Raw genomic sequence first — 17,185 nt, 5'->3', positions numbered from 1 at the left:
ATTGATTTGAGGCAAAAAAAAAATTAAAAAATTTATTATTAGAGACGGAATTTATGATCTGTCTCTACAGAGACGGAATTATATTCTTCGGAGATGGAATTTAATTTGTTACAACATCAACGCGTAGCGACGGAATTTAATTGTTAGCAACGGAAATTTTCCGTCTCCGATAGAGACGGAACAAAAAATTCGTCTCTAAACAGTTTAGAGACCACTGATTTAGCAACAAAACATGATCGGTCTCAAATTCCGTCTCTAACAAGTTTAGTGACGGAAAGATGGCAATTTAGAGACAGATTTCTCCCGTGTCTAATTTCAATTTTTCTAGTAGTGATGTTCATATAAACATCATGTTCCTTTTATTCAAGAGAATGTGGTCACCTTCTTTCACCATTTCGATGGCTGTCAAAGAAGGTGACCACGTTCTCTTGCCGGAATACAGTGGCTCTCAAATTAAGCTTGATGACAAAGATTTTCATTTGTTTAGGGATGAGGACATTTTGGGCATTCTACATGATTGATTCATGGACTAGTGTTTGTGTTTGATATAGTGCAAATTATGATGATTAGGTTTGGGTCTTGTTAACCAGTGCCTCCGGGGCATTAGTTAAGGAACTAAAAGTAGAAAGGAAAGTCAAGTTTTGCATTGAAAAGAACACTTTATTAACTTTCAAAAAGTAGAATACACAATTTCCAAGAAAATATTTCCTTTTATAATTCTTTTCCCAACTTCAATTTAGTGTCCAATGTAATTTGGTGCAAACTTTTGAGAGGGATTTTCATTTTTATTTTTCCTGAAATATTGTGATTATGCTCTTTTATATTATGAAGTATTATTGAAAGGAGGAAAAAAAAAGGTAAAAAGGTGTTTTAGTTAATATTGGTAGTTTTTAAGACCAACTTTTTTTTAATGATTTTCTGAATTTTTTTAAGATTATGAACAAGAAGATGAAGATATGAACAAGGACAGTTTGGTAATTAATAAATAAATTTGAGTGTTTGATTTTTGATTTTATGGGTTTAAAGATGAAGATTGATGAATGTGTATGAAGAAGAAGAAGAAGATGAAGAAATGTAAAAAAAAAATAGATGTTGGTGATGCACAATAAGATATAATAAACCTGCAATATCCAACGATTCCCTTTTAAAATACAAGATCAAACAGTTAAAATTAAAAAATTTAATAAGATCTACGATGGACAACGTATAATGTTGATCCACTTTACACATTTATGGTTAAAGTTAACAGATTCGGACTAAAAGGGCTAACGGAACTATATTTAAAAGACCAAACAGAAAAAATTTAAAATTAAGGGATCAAATTGAAAACAAGAAATAAGTTAAGAGACCATTTATATAATTAAGTTAAAAATATAAGTATTTTAGAAATAAAACTTACTCATTTAATAATATCTTTTAATTATGTCATTGATATTTTTTTCCTAATGGGGAATTGTGGCCGATCAAGTGGTTTGTTTTGTTTGTAAAAAAAAAAAAAAAAAAAAAAAAAAAAGTGGTTTGTTTTGTAATTTGTGAAAATGGACCTAGCCAACCCAGCCATGAAATTTCTCTGGAGCCTGGCATAACAAGAATATAAAAATAGACTTGAGAAAAATTCAAAAGCAGTTGTCAAAACCAAATAGACTTGAGAAAAATTAAAACAGCATATCAAAATATATAAGACAAAGATTTATAACATCCGATTCAACTTTCAACCTTGAGAACCAACCTTTACGTTGGTCAGATGGTATTGATTTAAAACTTTGAAATGATTTTTTTAAGGTATAAACTTTGGAGTGTATCTTCTTAAAATCATAAGTTAAATTTTTTCAATACAAATTTTGGTAGACTAATTTATTTTATCGGGAACAATGGAGTTGACTCTAAACAAGGGGAAAAAAAATAGAATTAAAAACCAGCATGCCGATATTTACTAAATAGTAAAATTAAACCCTATAAAGAATTTAGACCATCTACAATGCAGCACCCAAATTGGATGCTTAAATGGATTCTGACTGTATACGTCGTTCGTTTTATAATTAATATTTAATAACCACTCAATCTCTCCAACCCAGCACTTTAAAATAATTATTAATTAGGTCCCAACAATAACTCTATATCATTACATTTTAACAATAATTTATATACTCATTCATATTTATATAATTTTAAAATATTAAAATAATTTAATTATAAATTATTAAAAAAACAAACATTTTTATTTTTATTAATAATTCAAGAAAAAGTTAAAACTGGAAAAAACAATATAAAATAAATGATGATAAATTACATAATCTAAATAACAACTAATCTTATTGACTATCACTCAAGCGTTATCAAATATGCTCCACAAGATCATGTTGAAGTTGAAGTTGAAGATGAGTTTGTCTATCTTAAATTTGTGCTCTCCTTTGTAGATACGGGGCAATATTTGGATGAGGACCATTATGTATTTCATTCCTTGCAAAATCATTGTTGGAATGATCATAATTAAAATTACCATCATATGTGTTGTTCGTCTTCTACAATCATATTATGCAATATTATCTTCAACTATTTTTTTTAAGGAAATCAAATTCAATTATTATTTACAACTATTATATAATTATTTTTTTAATATCAAAATAATACAATAATTAAATATATATATATATATATATATATATATATATATATATATATATATATAATAGAATTAATTGAACACGTGGAACCCATGAGTAATAGAAGAGAGATGGTGCCTATTTACAATGGTGCTTGGGGAAGGACTCCCCATTGTAGATGGTCTTACAAACTAAGCACCCCATTGTGATAGGTAATCTCAATATTTTTTTTGACGTGTTTTTTCGACATTTTTTTATGGGGGACTTGCTCTTCTTTTATGCTCACATGTTATGTAAGTTAACTCACATTGAAAAATACACATATGTGAGTTAATTCATGTTGAAAATACACTACATGAGTTAACTTACGTTCGACTTTTTAGGGAAATGAGCAATTCAAAATGGGAGACATAACTCATGCCCGCGGGTATCAGCCTGAACCAAACCTAATTGGACGGGTTTTTCTCGTTTTGACTAGGTTTGGATATGAGTATGAGTTTTCCTCGATTTCAAAGCACAGGTACAGGTGACGGGATATAAGTATCTACGCCGAACCCATACCCAAGCTCATCTCAAATGTAGAAAATCAATTTATTATCCTTCTATATAAATAGAAACTCAAACTCTAGATCATTTCAGTGATATTTCATATGACACTCGTTTATCATAGTTCTCTCTTTTCTCCTTCCATCTCTCACACTCCCGACCTCTCTTCTCCATCATCATAGTCATTGATCGTTATCATCTATTTACTGGATAATGCATTACAACATTGATTCGGGGTTGAAAAATACTTTTATTTTTATTATAAAAAATTATCCACCGCGGAGATGGGGTGATGATACCCATACCCATCAAAGATGGGGATGTAATTAAATTTCTCATTTGTGCTGGATACAGGTATGGTAATGGATAACAACTATATAGAATTAGAGTATGGGGACGGGAATTTGGTTTTACTACGCTGCATGTCCCTGAACAATTTGGAAGGTTTTCTCTGAACTAAAAAAATCAAACAAATTGTTAAGAATATCACTATGTTAGAATATGAATTTGGTTTAACTACACGGTCATCTCGACATATTTTTTCCTCTAATAACTACCGTATTTGTAACATCCCGATATTTTTATGAAATTATATATATGTCCTTCTTAATGAATTTCTTCATTTTTATTTAATTAATAATTTATTTATTTATTTATTATATTTAGACAATTTAATGTGACACTCTTTGCTTTAATTAAAATATTATTTATCTACTATTTTTATTGGGTGTGATACATTAGCTTTTAGTTTATTTTATTAAATTAGATAGAAGTGGTAAACTAGTCTTACCTATTCTACTAACGCAACACCTGATACCAATAGCATAGTTATATGATTTACTTTTATTTGAAAAGTAGAAAGGGGTTAGTAAGGTTCTTTTGTGTGCAGAATCAAGTTAATTTCTCAAAAATAAATTAAGAAGGTTTAATTTAAGAAAAGAAATAATTCAATTAAACAGAAAAATATAGTGAGCCTGTGTGTTTGTGCACGTTTTAGGAGGTTAGTGGATTGACAAGTTCCTCCATAACAATAACCCACGTTTAGGATTGTGTGAGTGGAGTATTTTTCTTTTAGTTAGTTATTTTAGGCTATCACAATTCATATTGCAAAATCCTTTATTTGTTTCTCTAACTCCCATAACCGTGCTCCTTGCCGTCTCACATCATAACAATATCAGACCTCATCTGCATGCCTTTTCCTTTATAAATCATGTGCTCTCAAGCTAATCATTCACGCATCACACCCTTAATCCCATTGTCATCTCTTGTTCATCCAAATTACTTTCTTAGTCCTTTAAGTATTCATCTATCAACCACTTTTCTGTAAAATTCATGGAAGCCTAAGAATCGCGACTACGGTTTCGTTGATAGTTTGATTGGGCTGATTTTTGGCGGTGTTCATAACACGTGATTCTTCGTTTTCAACGATCTGATCGTCAAAGTATGTCTAGAGTAAGAGAATAGTGGCTGCAATACATACACGAATTTGAGACTTAAAGTAGTGTTAAGGAAGTAAAGCTCCTAAGGTAAGGGCCCTAGTCTTGGCCATGATTTAATTGAAAATGATAGATTATGACGTTGAATTTAATATGCTTCTTGATTCATGGATGAGTGAAAAGATTTATTATATTTTATTAATTTTCTTGTAGTTGATAATTATATGAATTGGTGAGTTGCAATTTTGTTAAAGTATGTGATTTGATGAATGTGTAAATCTTGATGTTTTCTTATTTATGCAATGAGAAATGCTGTTGAGTTAAAGTGATTTTCGTTGTATATGTGGTTGTGTTAAAGTTTACTGATTTTGAAGTTTAGTGATGATATGAAATTGATAATTATGTGGTTCAAGAGTCAGAAAAGTTTGTAATTTATAGAAAAGTGCATAGCATGCATATCATTGCATTTGATGGATCTTTAAGTGCCAAATGGGGCGATTGTTATTATTTCAATGGATTTATAAGTGCCAAATGTGGCGATTATTATTATTATTGTTTCAGTGGATTCTTAAGTGCCAAATAGGGCGATTATTATTATTTCAAAGGATTCTTAAGTGCCAAATGAGGCGATTATTATTATTTCAATGGATTTAAGTGCCAAATTGGACGATTATTATTATATGCCAATTGGGGCGATTCAATGGATTTTTTAAGTGCCAAATGGGGCGATTATTATTATGTGTCAAATGGGGCGATTATTATTATATGTCAAATGAGGCGATTAAAACTATTATGCCAATTGGGGCGATATCCGGATCATGGTCTGTTTGCATTTCATGCATCTGCATCTCCAACATTGAGTTTGGGTCTTGTGTTTGTTCTTATAGCATGTTTTATAGTGATCAATATTTTAAACTAAAAAGAAATTATTTTAGCACAATTCCTTGATGATAGTTGTATTCAATGATTAGATTAAGTGAAGAACATATTCTTAACATGCTCTCTCAACACTAGATTTTTCTTCACACTATATTCTAACAATTTAAAAATTCTGAAAATTAATTTTCAGAAATTAAAAAAATATAAAAAAATTCATATATATATTTTTTTATTTTGTAATTTATTTATTGAATGTTAGAATTTTTTTTTGAAAAAAAAAATAATTATTTCAATAAAATTAAAATTTTGGAAACTAAGATAAGTTTTTATTTTTCTAAAAAGAATATATTTTTTAATTTCATAATAAAATAAGATATTCTGAAAAATAAAATAGAAATCCTAAAAAAAATATTTTAAAATTAAAGTTTTTTATTTTTCTAAGAAAATAAAATTCTGGAAAATAAGGTTTTTGAAAATATTTTGAAATAATTTTTTGAAATTAAATTCTGAACAATTTTTTTTTTCAAGAAAAATAATTTAACATTCAATAAATGAATTACAGAATTTTAAAAAAAATTATCTGAATTTTTTATATTTTTTTAATTTCTGAAAATTAATTTTTAGAATTTTTAAATTGTTGAAAGATAGTGTGAAGAAAAATCTAGTGTTAAAAGATATGTCCTTCACTTAAAAGAATATGTTGAAAAATTAACCTTTCCCATGTGAAATGCCACCTATTTGATGTTGTAATTTATTATTGATTTTATTTCATGGGTGTTGAAGACTAACCCTTGCAACCAACATTTTAGCTACCAAAGGATTTGGGTTTTCTGAATTGTAATTAAATTAATTTACTTAATTTTTTTTTTTTGAGAAATTTTTTTAGTCTTAATTTACCAAAGGATTTAATTAATTTACTTAATTTTTGTTATGTTCTAGTTAAGAAAAAACAAAATAGTCTTGTCTAAAAAAAAAGAATTAAACATAATGTCTTTGATTTAAAATCCAGAACGTTACAGTAATGATTTGAAAATTTATCAGGTGCTAATAGATCAAACAAATGGTTAAGAATAAGATAATCACAACAAAAATATCCGTAGTGTTATCTAATCTTATCTAACATAAAGACAATCTGTTACATTTCTCATAACTCTTTTTAAGAAAATATGTTACATTTCACATAACTCTCTTTAAAAGTCCGGTAAAAGAATTTCACGCAATGGTAAAAAAAAAATATTCTTTTATATACAGGAGAAAATTATTCATTTTTTCATTAAAATAATATTCCATTTTAGAGGATGGATATTAGTTTGTAGTATACGTACACTATATTTTCTACAATATTAGAGTATTAGTATAAACTGTCATCGTGAACTTAGCTCTGTTGAATAGGACAATGCATAATATATGCAATGTCTGGGATTCAATGCCTGACCATCACCAAAAAAAGAGTATTAGTATAAATTCAGTTGATAGCAACAATGCATAATTTATACAAGGTTCGAGGTTTGAACGTCGGACAAAAAAAATGATATTAGTAATAAAGTTTATAGTAAGTAAATTGTCCAAAAAAAAAGTTTGTAGTAAACAAGGGTCAAGAAAATTTTAATTCGCATGACAAAAGGTAATAAATAAATAAATCTGCTCAATAAAATGATTTATTCTTTAATTAATCTTTCCAATTAATGATTGATCAAAAAATCATTCTTTTTTTCATTAAAAAAAATATTCCTTTTTAGGAGATATTAGTTTCTACTTTCTAGTCTAAACTATAATGTTAGGTCATGCTAACTTATATCATAAGGACACATATTAAGAATTTTATTATTTATTAAAAAAAAAAAATTAACGTCTTGAAAAATAAATAACATAATTTTCAATTCATAATTTCTATTTTAAATTTCTTACATGTACCTAAGTGCAAAAGTTAGCATTTCCCTAATGTTTATAGGAAACTTTAAAAAAAAATTGTAGTATTAAACAACGGTCAAGAGAAATTTGATTCGCATGATCAAAGGTAATAAATAAATAAAGAAATAAATCTGCTTCAAAACAAAATAACGAGGATCACATTAAACTTCATAATAATGAACCATAAATATCGGTCCACAATCATAGCAGTAACCTTACAAAAAAAGGATCTCATGTGATCATATACTAGGACAAAGCATTAGGTCATAAATCAATTTTATATGACCTAATACCAATACAAAGGACTTAATAAAAAACACAAAAACACCAACAGTGATACTAATACTATACTGTTGGAGTGGTGCAACATCCATCTGTTTTACATATAATAATTGTTATATGGAGGATAACCATGAGTCTGAGGACCAAAATAAGGATCATAATTTTGATAGGGATCAAAATTCTGATAGTAGGACCCTGATGGAGGGGGATAGTATCCACTGGGATATGTTGTAGGGTAAGCAGACATATTGTTCCCATAGGAATATTGTTCTCCAGTCCGAACCCAACAAAGTTCTACTTTCTTTTGATGTTTTGCAATCCTCTTCAATATTTTTTGTGGATCTGCTTTTCCTGAGATGTATATCATCCCTTCATTTGTATCAAAATTGTAGTTTACACCTAAAATCAACATTAACATATAGTATATTTAGATATTTCATCATAAGAAAACAAATAGATTTAAAATTAAAACTTGCAGGATGAGACACAAAACACATACCTTTGATTTTCTCCAATATTTTGGTAGTAGTTTCCGACCATTTTTTAGTATTGGTGTCGACTTTCAAAGCACAAGTCTACAACGAAAAAAAATAACAAATGAAAAGTTATTTTTTGTTTTTGACAACAACAAAAAAATGAATTAGATGCATGTATTTTCAAAGTAAATAAGAGAACGGCACAAACCATGTGTGATTTGATTCCTTCCTGCTTCTTGCTGAAAAACATTGTGATTGTGATTTCAAAAGATAGAATCAAACGAAAGTGATGAATTTACAAATGAAATTGAAATGAGAGTATGAGACTGATGGCATTTTATAGAAATATGATAACCGACTCTGAGTTTATTTTTGGCAGTAAAATATTTGGGTGTAATTAATGAAAATGAAATAATAATTGCAAATGATCAATCAGAGTAAATCAAACTTAATTTTTACCCCTAATATTTCGGCTCTCAAAGTTAGTTCTCCACGTTTCTCTTCTCTAAACCTTGGAGTGCAAGTCCTCAGCCCAAACACCCATTTAGGCCTAAACTATATCAACCGGAGTAAAATAACATAAAATTTACTCATTTCATCCCAAAATAGGTCATTTTAATATTTTCCCACAAATTGAGAAATATAGTTAATGTTGTATAGTAAAGAGTGATTGTGAGTTATTTTTACAAAAATATTTTTTTGAAAAACATAAATTAAAAAAATTGAAAAAATAAAGTAATAAATAGTAAATAACATGATAGAAAATGTATAGAAAAGTGACACAATAGAAAAATAGTCCTTAATAATTTTTTGATATCGTAAAATGACATATAATTAATGGCAACATTTTTTTTTTCTTTCTAAAAGGACATAAGACATAGGGAGTAACTCATTTTTCACACACCACACAAATGATGGAAAGATGAGAGTGATACGGGATTAACATAACTGACATTTAAAGCTAGGCACATATTTCAAAAAAATAAAACAAAATATGTTTTTCTGATTTAAAAAATAATGTGAAAATTAAATAAATATGTTGATTCTTGTAAGTAAATAATGGGTATGTCTCTATTAACATCACGCAATTGATAAAGACAATACATTACAATATACAATGATCGAGGTTTAAATTCTAACCACAAAACTGTTTTAAAAAAAATAAAAAATATCGTATGTAATCTAAAATATTAATGTTAATCATAGTTGTTTAAAATAGTAACAGTATAAGTAATAAAAACATCCCTAAAAAAAAGTAATAAAAACAGTAGTAATAGTAGAAAGAAAAAAAAAAGGTAAATAAATATATCAAGAGGTCTCTCTCTTCTCTCCTTCTCAAACCCTAGTCGTCGCTCCCTTCTTCTTTTAGGGGTGATTTAGGGTCAATTTTGACCCAAAAATCATCAATTCGAATTGTTTTTTCCTTTTATCCTAATTGAATAAGTGATTTCACTTATTTTCTGTTTTCTTTCGTTTGTTTTTGTGATTTCGTCGTTTCTGAACGACTCTCTGTTTGTTTTGATTTCCCGTCTTTGTGCGGTGTGTTTTTGATTTCCCGTCTTAGTGCGGTGTTTCTTTGATTCAGGTTGAAAGATTAGTTTTGAGCAAGTGCAGATCCGATCAATGACAATGACTTTGGCGTCGTCGACGTTGCAGATCCGAAGACATGAGTATTTCGGATACATGAATATAGTCATATTTGTAGGCTTGGGTACTTTGTCGTTTTATGCTATTAACACGGATGATGTGAGTTTGTTCACAGATTCATCCTTTTTGTTTTTAGCGAATTTGGATTTGTATTGTATCAATGTACTCTATCAATTTGAATGAATGAATATTGTTTATTTTGTCGAAAAAAAATAGTAATAGTAGAATATTTTTTTACAAAAGTAGTAATAGTAGAATAGTTAAGTGAATTAGTGAACCATTTAATCTCCTTAAAATATACAATTAAATTAATTGATTATTATCAAGAAAAATTCATAAATATTGTCTTTATATTTTAAAGCGATAAATAAAGAAGAGAAATTAGCTCATCTAAATTAGCACTAGGAATGATCGAACATGAGACCTTGAGGAGCAGCATACTCCAAGGTTCCAAGTCAACACCATCAAGTCAATCGAAGTGAGTTTGAATGTCCCTTATAAGCAAATGTTGTATTTTTTGTTAGACATTACCATGTTATAGATACAAAGTTTTCCCTACTGCTTAGCAGTGAACAATATCCGTTGAAGAATCTGTTTGGCACACAAATTGAGTTCACCCTTTTAACTGAATTTTTTCCATACGCATAAGATAGAGATTGAATCCCGGATCATTTGTTTAAGTAGCCCAAAGTCCCTAACATTTAGACCAATCTATTGTAATTATGATACGAGAGGCCATTTACATGCGCCTTGAAACTTAAACTATGGTCGAAAATAAATTAGAATGTAGAAATCCTCACTTGAGTTTGATTTAAAGCATGTAAAAAGGGTTGTTAGGCGTAAAGGAAATAGTGATCCCATTGTCACTAGCCTCATAAAAAGTTTGTCTTTGGTCAAAGTCATTATCACATGCTCGAGTATTACATGCTGAAAATTTTATGGATAATTGAGACAAAAAATAAATAGAGGATTAAAAGAGTATTACTTTCTCTGATATGCGTATTCTTGATTCTTGTACTGATACGGAGAAAAACTATTTTTGAGAATCTGTGAATCTTTTTAGTTTTATTCGTATTTTTCTTCTCTTTTTTTATTCTACTAAGTTTTATTTGTGTCCTCTTGACTTTTGTTTTCCCTTTTTCATAAATGAATTTCGCACTTAATAAATAAAAAATGTTTTTTATTTTATTTTAGGATCTAAAGTATCAATTAAAAAATTACAAGAATAGTAGCAAGAAGTTAACAAAACAAACATTATATTTGCATATACTATAGGTACCAAATGTCACAGTCTCTGTCTCTCCAATCAAACTTCACAAAGTGCGCAAATTCAATAAACAGAAATGGAACGAATCAATTTCATTATTTATTTTTTAACTACCAGATTGAGAACATAGTCCCCTAGTAGGGACTACTTCAACAATGTTCTAGAGTTTTACTCCTCCATTCGGATGATACATCTGATGGACTCTCCTTTCAACATGTAATCAAAAGCTTTGTTAATCTCTGAAAATGGAATTGTGTGAGTGATGAATTTCTCAAGTTCCAGCTCCTGCAGTATCAAATTATCAACAAATTAGCATCAAAATAAATAATATCAATCTACATTAGTGATCACTCACTTCTACTAAAAGCTTGCACAATTCAATATAAATAAACTTACCCCTTTCATGTACTTTTCTACAACATTAGGAAGATCGGTGCGGGGTTTGTAGTTTCCATAAAAGGTACCCTTAAGAGTCCTTTCATTCAACAAATTCATAGGATGAGTTTTGAATGCATCATCTTTGTTTGGCACTCCAACAAGTACAGCAACACCCCAACCCTAAGAAAAACAACAAATAAAGGTTCAGCCACACTAAAGATTATTATAAACTTTTATCAACAAATGCAAAAAGTTAACGTTTTACATACATCATGGACACATTCAAATGCCGATATCATAGCTTGTATGCTACCGGTACATTCAACAGCACGATCTACACCTCCATTTGTCATTTCAGCAATTACCTTACACGCAAAATGACACAGCATGTTCAATTCATAATTTCAATATTCAACTAACAAAGTTTAGAGAGAATGTAAATACTAATATTTTGTTGAACTAACCTGTTGTACAGGTTTGTCATGATCTTTTGGGTTCACAAACTCATTTACCCCAAACTTCTTAGCTGAGAACAAGAATATTACAAAAATTAAGTCACATTATTTATGGTTATCTCAAAGCTTAAAGCATTTGGTGGAATAAGAAAGCATTTTACCTAATTCGAAACGGCTGGAAACTAAATCGACTCCAATGATTCTTGATGCACCAGATATCCTTGCTCCTTCAGCAGCCTGAAATTTGTATTATTGAATCTTTTTAGTTGCTGCTATATATGATAACAGTATCACAAACACACACACTCATGGTATGAAAGTAACATACAGCAAGGCCAACAGCTCCAAGTCCAAAGATAGCAACAGAAGAACCGGGTTTCGGTTTAGCAACATTGATGGTAGCACCAAGACCTAAGACCATGAATGCAAATTGAATTAGGAAATCATATACTCAACCTAGTTATATATTAATATCTCAATGCAAGGATATATTATACACTACTTGGATAAACAGCTTAATTAATAAGAGTTTACAATATAAGCCCTTATCATTTAAGTACTTACTCATAAGCTATTTCCATAATGAAATATAAAAATAAAGTCAGTGTTTCAATATAAGCTATAAATTGTTTTCATAAACTATCCTAGAGAAGTTATAAAAATAAGTTTAAAACAACTTACGGTCATGTCATAAGTTGTTTTCATAAGCTCTCTCAAACAGTCTCACGTATGTTCATTTCAATAGATAAGCTTAAATAAGTCAATCCAAACATTGGAATCTCCTATACCTGTGCATATTCCACAGCTGAGAATACAAACTTTATCAAGAGGTGCATCAGGGTTGATCTTTGCAACACATCCAGCATGAACCACAGTGTATTCACTGAATGTCGATGTACCGACAAAATGGTGAATGGGCTGTCCCTTAATAGAGAATCTTGACTGATTGTCATTGATCATAACACCCCTGTCAGTGTTGATCCTAAGAAGATCACACATGTTGCTTTCCTCTGACTTACAATGTGGACAGTCCCCACACTCCCCTGTGAATACAGGCAGGGCATGATCCCCTGGTTTCAGATGAGTCACACCCTCACCTACACTCTCCACAATCCTGATCAACATTATGAATAAAATTCATTCATATTACAAGGAACCCCTCAAAAAACAAGAATTAAATCTTAAAATATGTAATTCAACTTTTAATATTGAGAATAGAAACATACCCTCCAGCTTCATGACCAAAGATACGAGGAAACAATGGAGTTTGACCCTGAAACAGAAGGAAAAAAGAAAACAAATATTAAGCTATTGCGATGCAGCATGACACAAGCACCCAAATAAAAAAAAAGACTCCAATAATCACCATCTTAATTTCCTTTAATCGAAAATTAAACATCAGAAAAATTTTATATTACAGAAAAACAAACATATGCAAAAGAAACTAAACACACCATTTTCATATACAATAAAATCAAACTAAATCATAAGAGTGAAGCTTAATGTCTAAATTTATAAAACTTCATGTATAGTATTTAAATATAATATACCTTAGCTTCCCAGAAGTAAACATCAGTGTGACAAAGAGAGGTGAAGAGTATCTTGAGACGGACTTCACCGGCCTGCGGTGGCGCCACCTCCACTTCCTCCATCACCAGTGGCTTCCCTGCCTCCCATGCAACCGCAGCTGCAGGTATGATACATTCAATGAATTCATGTAGCACTCATAAAAAGATCAGAATAGACGCAAGAAAGAAAGAAAGAAAGAAAAAAAACTACTATTAATAAAGAAAGAAAGTAACACAATCCAAATGGACCCTTAGGAAGATCCATAAAAAAGCAAAAACACAATTTGTACAACATAACATGTTTGTAACAAAGAAAAAAAGAGATGGTACCTCTGCACTTGATGACCTGAACAGTAGTGTTGGACATGGTTAATTAACAAAAGATGATAACGAGTGAGTTGTGTGTGGAACCAACTACTGTCAGTGACCTTTATTTATAGTAGTGAAAAAACCGAATGATTTTCAAAACATAGTATTTAATTTTAATTTTTGTACAAGAAATATTTTACCAGCTGCGCCTTTAGGCTTTGACTTTACCACCAAGCCACAAACTATACCACCTGGTTTTCGACTCTCTTTAGTCTTATTCCTTTTTCCTTTTTGTTTCTACTAATATTCTTACACCGTCTTCCTTTATAAATTTTTTTTTTTTTTTTTTGCACTAATAGTATACGTTATTTATTGAATTTTACTTCTTTTAACTATATTTAATAAAGATATTTAAGTAAATAATATTAATTTTACAATTTTCATCAAAAAAAAATACTAATTTTACAATTGAAGTCAATTCAACTAATATTTTTTCATGAACTGTGTTTAACACTATTACAAGCAAAACTTTATTTTTTAAATATATTAAATAATTAATGTATATAATCTATAATCTAAAAGAGAGTTAAATACAAATTGAAATTTGATCCAATGAATTCAGGGCTCATACCTTTGCATTTGATGACTTGACCAGCTGTACTCGACATGACTTAAGAAAATCAACGGATGAAGATTGCAAGAAACAATTGAGAATTGTTTAGAAAGTTCTGTACTGTATTGTTGATCAAACAAATTGTGTGTCCTTCTGTTGTTGGTGTTTATTTATTTATAGTGTGACAAAAACAAACCAATGATATTCAAAATCTACTATAGAGAGAAAAAACCATTTGTTGTTTTTTGCAAAACATACTGCCACGCCAGCGTTGCCGGTTTTTAAGCTTCCCTTAATTCTAAGGACATCGTATTTTGTTTGTAAGAATCTTAATCACGGGACATAGATTAAGTGGTTAAGTGGTTTTGATAAAAACTAATGACCCTTCCATGAAAACGATGTGCCACGACACGACACGACTAGAAGAAGGACCACTACTACAGGTGCTACCTTTTTCCTTTTCAATGCATTTGTTAACTTTTTCTTTGATAACATGCCATATTAATCATTAAATATAGTTTAATTTCAGTAAATCATACATTCGTCTCTTGAAATTGTAAGGGTGGACATCTACATCTTTGAAATTTGTAAATAGGCAAAAAAAATCTTGATCATGAATGACGTTAGATAATTTGGTCATTATGTTAATTTGTAAGGACTAATTTGTGACCAAGTGCTATAATTTAATGATACAATTTAGTTATTAATTTTTGTTAGTAAGTTAATTCTTGACAGTGAATTATATAAAAATTAGCATATGGGCCAAATTGCTCGATATAATTAAATTTAGGTTTTTTTTTTATCAATTTATTACAATTTTCAAGGGTACCAATATTTTACTGCATTTTAACTCAACTGACAACAGACCGAAATTGTTAGGTCGAACGTCATGATTGAGGTTCGAACCCCGATACCTCCACTTTATGTGTGAGTTTATTATGGTTTTGTTATCTCTCCTATCTATCAAAAAAGAAAGTAGTAGTATTCAATTTAGGTGTAAGAAAAGTATGCACATTGTTATAGTATTATTTTTTTTTAAAATCTCAAAAACTGTGTATATATAATAAATGTATTAAACTTACGTGCTAAAATTATTTACCCAGGCCGTACAGGTTTTTCTAAGCAAAGGCAAGTGGCATTAGAGAGGATGAATCATCCCAGATAAGTTATTACCGCTGAACCAAACTGAAAAATCACAAGTCAATATTATTTAGAAAATTGTTGTTGAAACATTTGGTTTGGTGGAGAAACATATATAAAAGATAAAGATGTCCCTCGGCGGTTAACTGCCGAATTATGAAACCGACTACAGTTAACTTTCGAGGAAAACTTCGGCAGTAAACTACCGAGGAAAACTTCGGCAGTTAACTGCCGAGGAAACTTCAAACCTTTTTTTTTTTACAAAAACCATAAATTATCATAATTAATATTTATTGATTTTGTATGTTTCAATCATTATTTTGGTACGTTTCAAACAATTACAGTATTATACTTATGTGTATATATATTAATAAGAATAGCATTTAAATCAGTGTAAAAATTAAGCATTTGAATATAGTTTTGCACATTACTTAAATAAAAATAATAATAAAAAATCGTTAAAATAATTGTGCACAACGATTTTTTTTATGGTATAATATGTTGTTATATTTTCTACGTTAAAATAATTGTGCACAAAGATTTTTTTATTTATTTAAGTAATTTGCAAAACAATATTCAAATGCTTAATTTTTACACTTATTGAAATGTTTTTTGAGGACTTAAATGCTCTTTATTGTTTTGGTCAAGATTTAAATGATATTCTTATTAAGATATATATATATATAGAAGGGATCCATTGACTCCAAGAGTAAGTCTAAACACTTACTCCAAATCATGACCATTCATTTTAATTATAATTAATGGTTGTGATTAATTCAATTTAATTGTTAGGGTGGGGTGTTTTCCTCTTTTCAAGTTCACGACATTACAGTTACACCATATGAATCGTTCTTTTCTTTTTCTTCTACTCTATCAATTTGCATAATCGTTCTTCTTCTTCTTCTCTCTCTTTCTCAATTTAAGGTTCTTTATTAACATGTTGAATCCTTTGTGTTTTTATTCCTAAAAAAAAATCTAGTTAGGGTTTCTCTGATACACAATTTGCAAAAGCTTCCATGCATAATCCTTCCTTTTCTTCTTCTCTCTCTATCAATTTGCAAAAGCTTCCATGCTTCTATTTTAGGGTTCTTTATTAACATGTTGAATCCTTACTTATCAATGGTGGTTCTTCACAATGAAAATTTTGTGTTTTTTGTTCCTCCAAAAATAAAAAATCTAGTTAGGGTTTATTTGATACACAACCTTTGATTGTTATTTTATAAGAAATTGAGTTTATGTGCATCGAAAAGAGTGGTTGTGGAATATTTGAGGAGCATAATATTTAACGGAGAAAACTGATACAAGCAAAAAAGAAAGGAGAAGCTTCTCTGAAGAGAAGTTACAAGGAGAGAGATTCTAAGAGGGAGAAAATACAAAACCATTTGTTTTCAATTGATTAACAGTGTTAGTGAATTGTTACAGTGGAGGGAAAAATGACAGTTTTATGTGAATGGTATTAGGATCTCTTTCTTAAGTCGACAAAAATGATACCAGTTTATTAGGACCTCTTTGAACAAAATTAATTAATGGTCATATAGTTACATAAAATAGGATGTCATGTTTATTGAAAAACTAACAAATTTTGTTGGTCTGGGAGCTGTTTTGCTGTTTCAGTTCAGCTACCTTTGGAACAAGTTTTGCTATTTTACTGTCGACAAATTAATTAATGGTCATA

The 17,185-nt window shown here is 29.5% G+C and overlaps 2 protein-coding genes across 3 annotated transcripts; both read right to left on the bottom strand.

Annotated features, from left to right (window-relative positions):
- Positions 1-7,530: 7,530 nt before the first annotated feature.
- On the bottom strand, positions 7,531-8,425 carry LOC11415357 (uncharacterized). The gene is made up of 3 exons (XM_003602084.3): positions 8,342-8,425; positions 8,157-8,232; positions 7,531-8,056 (listed from the first exon to the last, which is right to left on the bottom strand). Exons 1-3 carry the CDS (start codon positions 8,381-8,383, stop codon positions 7,755-7,757), a joined length of 420 nt encoding a protein of 139 aa, XP_003602132.1. The 5' UTR covers positions 8,384-8,425; the 3' UTR covers positions 7,531-7,754.
- Positions 8,426-11,019: 2,594 nt separating this feature from the next.
- Positions 11,020-14,620, bottom strand: LOC11422713 (alcohol dehydrogenase 1). 2 transcript variants are annotated; one of them, XM_003602081.4, is made up of 10 exons: positions 14,389-14,620; positions 13,431-13,567; positions 13,107-13,153; positions 12,669-12,994; positions 12,209-12,291; positions 12,042-12,117; positions 11,890-11,951; positions 11,695-11,790; positions 11,444-11,605; positions 11,020-11,332 (listed from the first exon to the last, which is right to left on the bottom strand). In XM_003602081.4, the coding sequence occupies exons 1-10, from the start codon at positions 14,423-14,425 to the stop codon at positions 11,216-11,218; spliced, it is 1,143 nt and encodes a 380-aa protein (XP_003602129.1). In that variant the 5' UTR covers positions 14,426-14,620; the 3' UTR covers positions 11,020-11,215. The 2 variants fall into 2 exon arrangements, with proteins under 2 accessions (XP_003602129.1, XP_003602130.1); XM_003602082.4 differs by lacking the exon at positions 14,389-14,620 and adding an exon at positions 13,779-13,930.
- Positions 14,621-17,185: the final 2,565 nt, after the last annotated feature.

This window comes from Medicago truncatula, chromosome 3 (genome assembly GCF_003473485.1).
Source record: "Medicago truncatula cultivar Jemalong A17 chromosome 3, MtrunA17r5.0-ANR, whole genome shotgun sequence".
Taxonomy (NCBI): domain Eukaryota; kingdom Viridiplantae; phylum Streptophyta; class Magnoliopsida; order Fabales; family Fabaceae; genus Medicago; species Medicago truncatula.
Note: the sequence above shows the minus strand (reverse complement) of the source record. Positions and strands in the feature narration are given on the sequence as shown.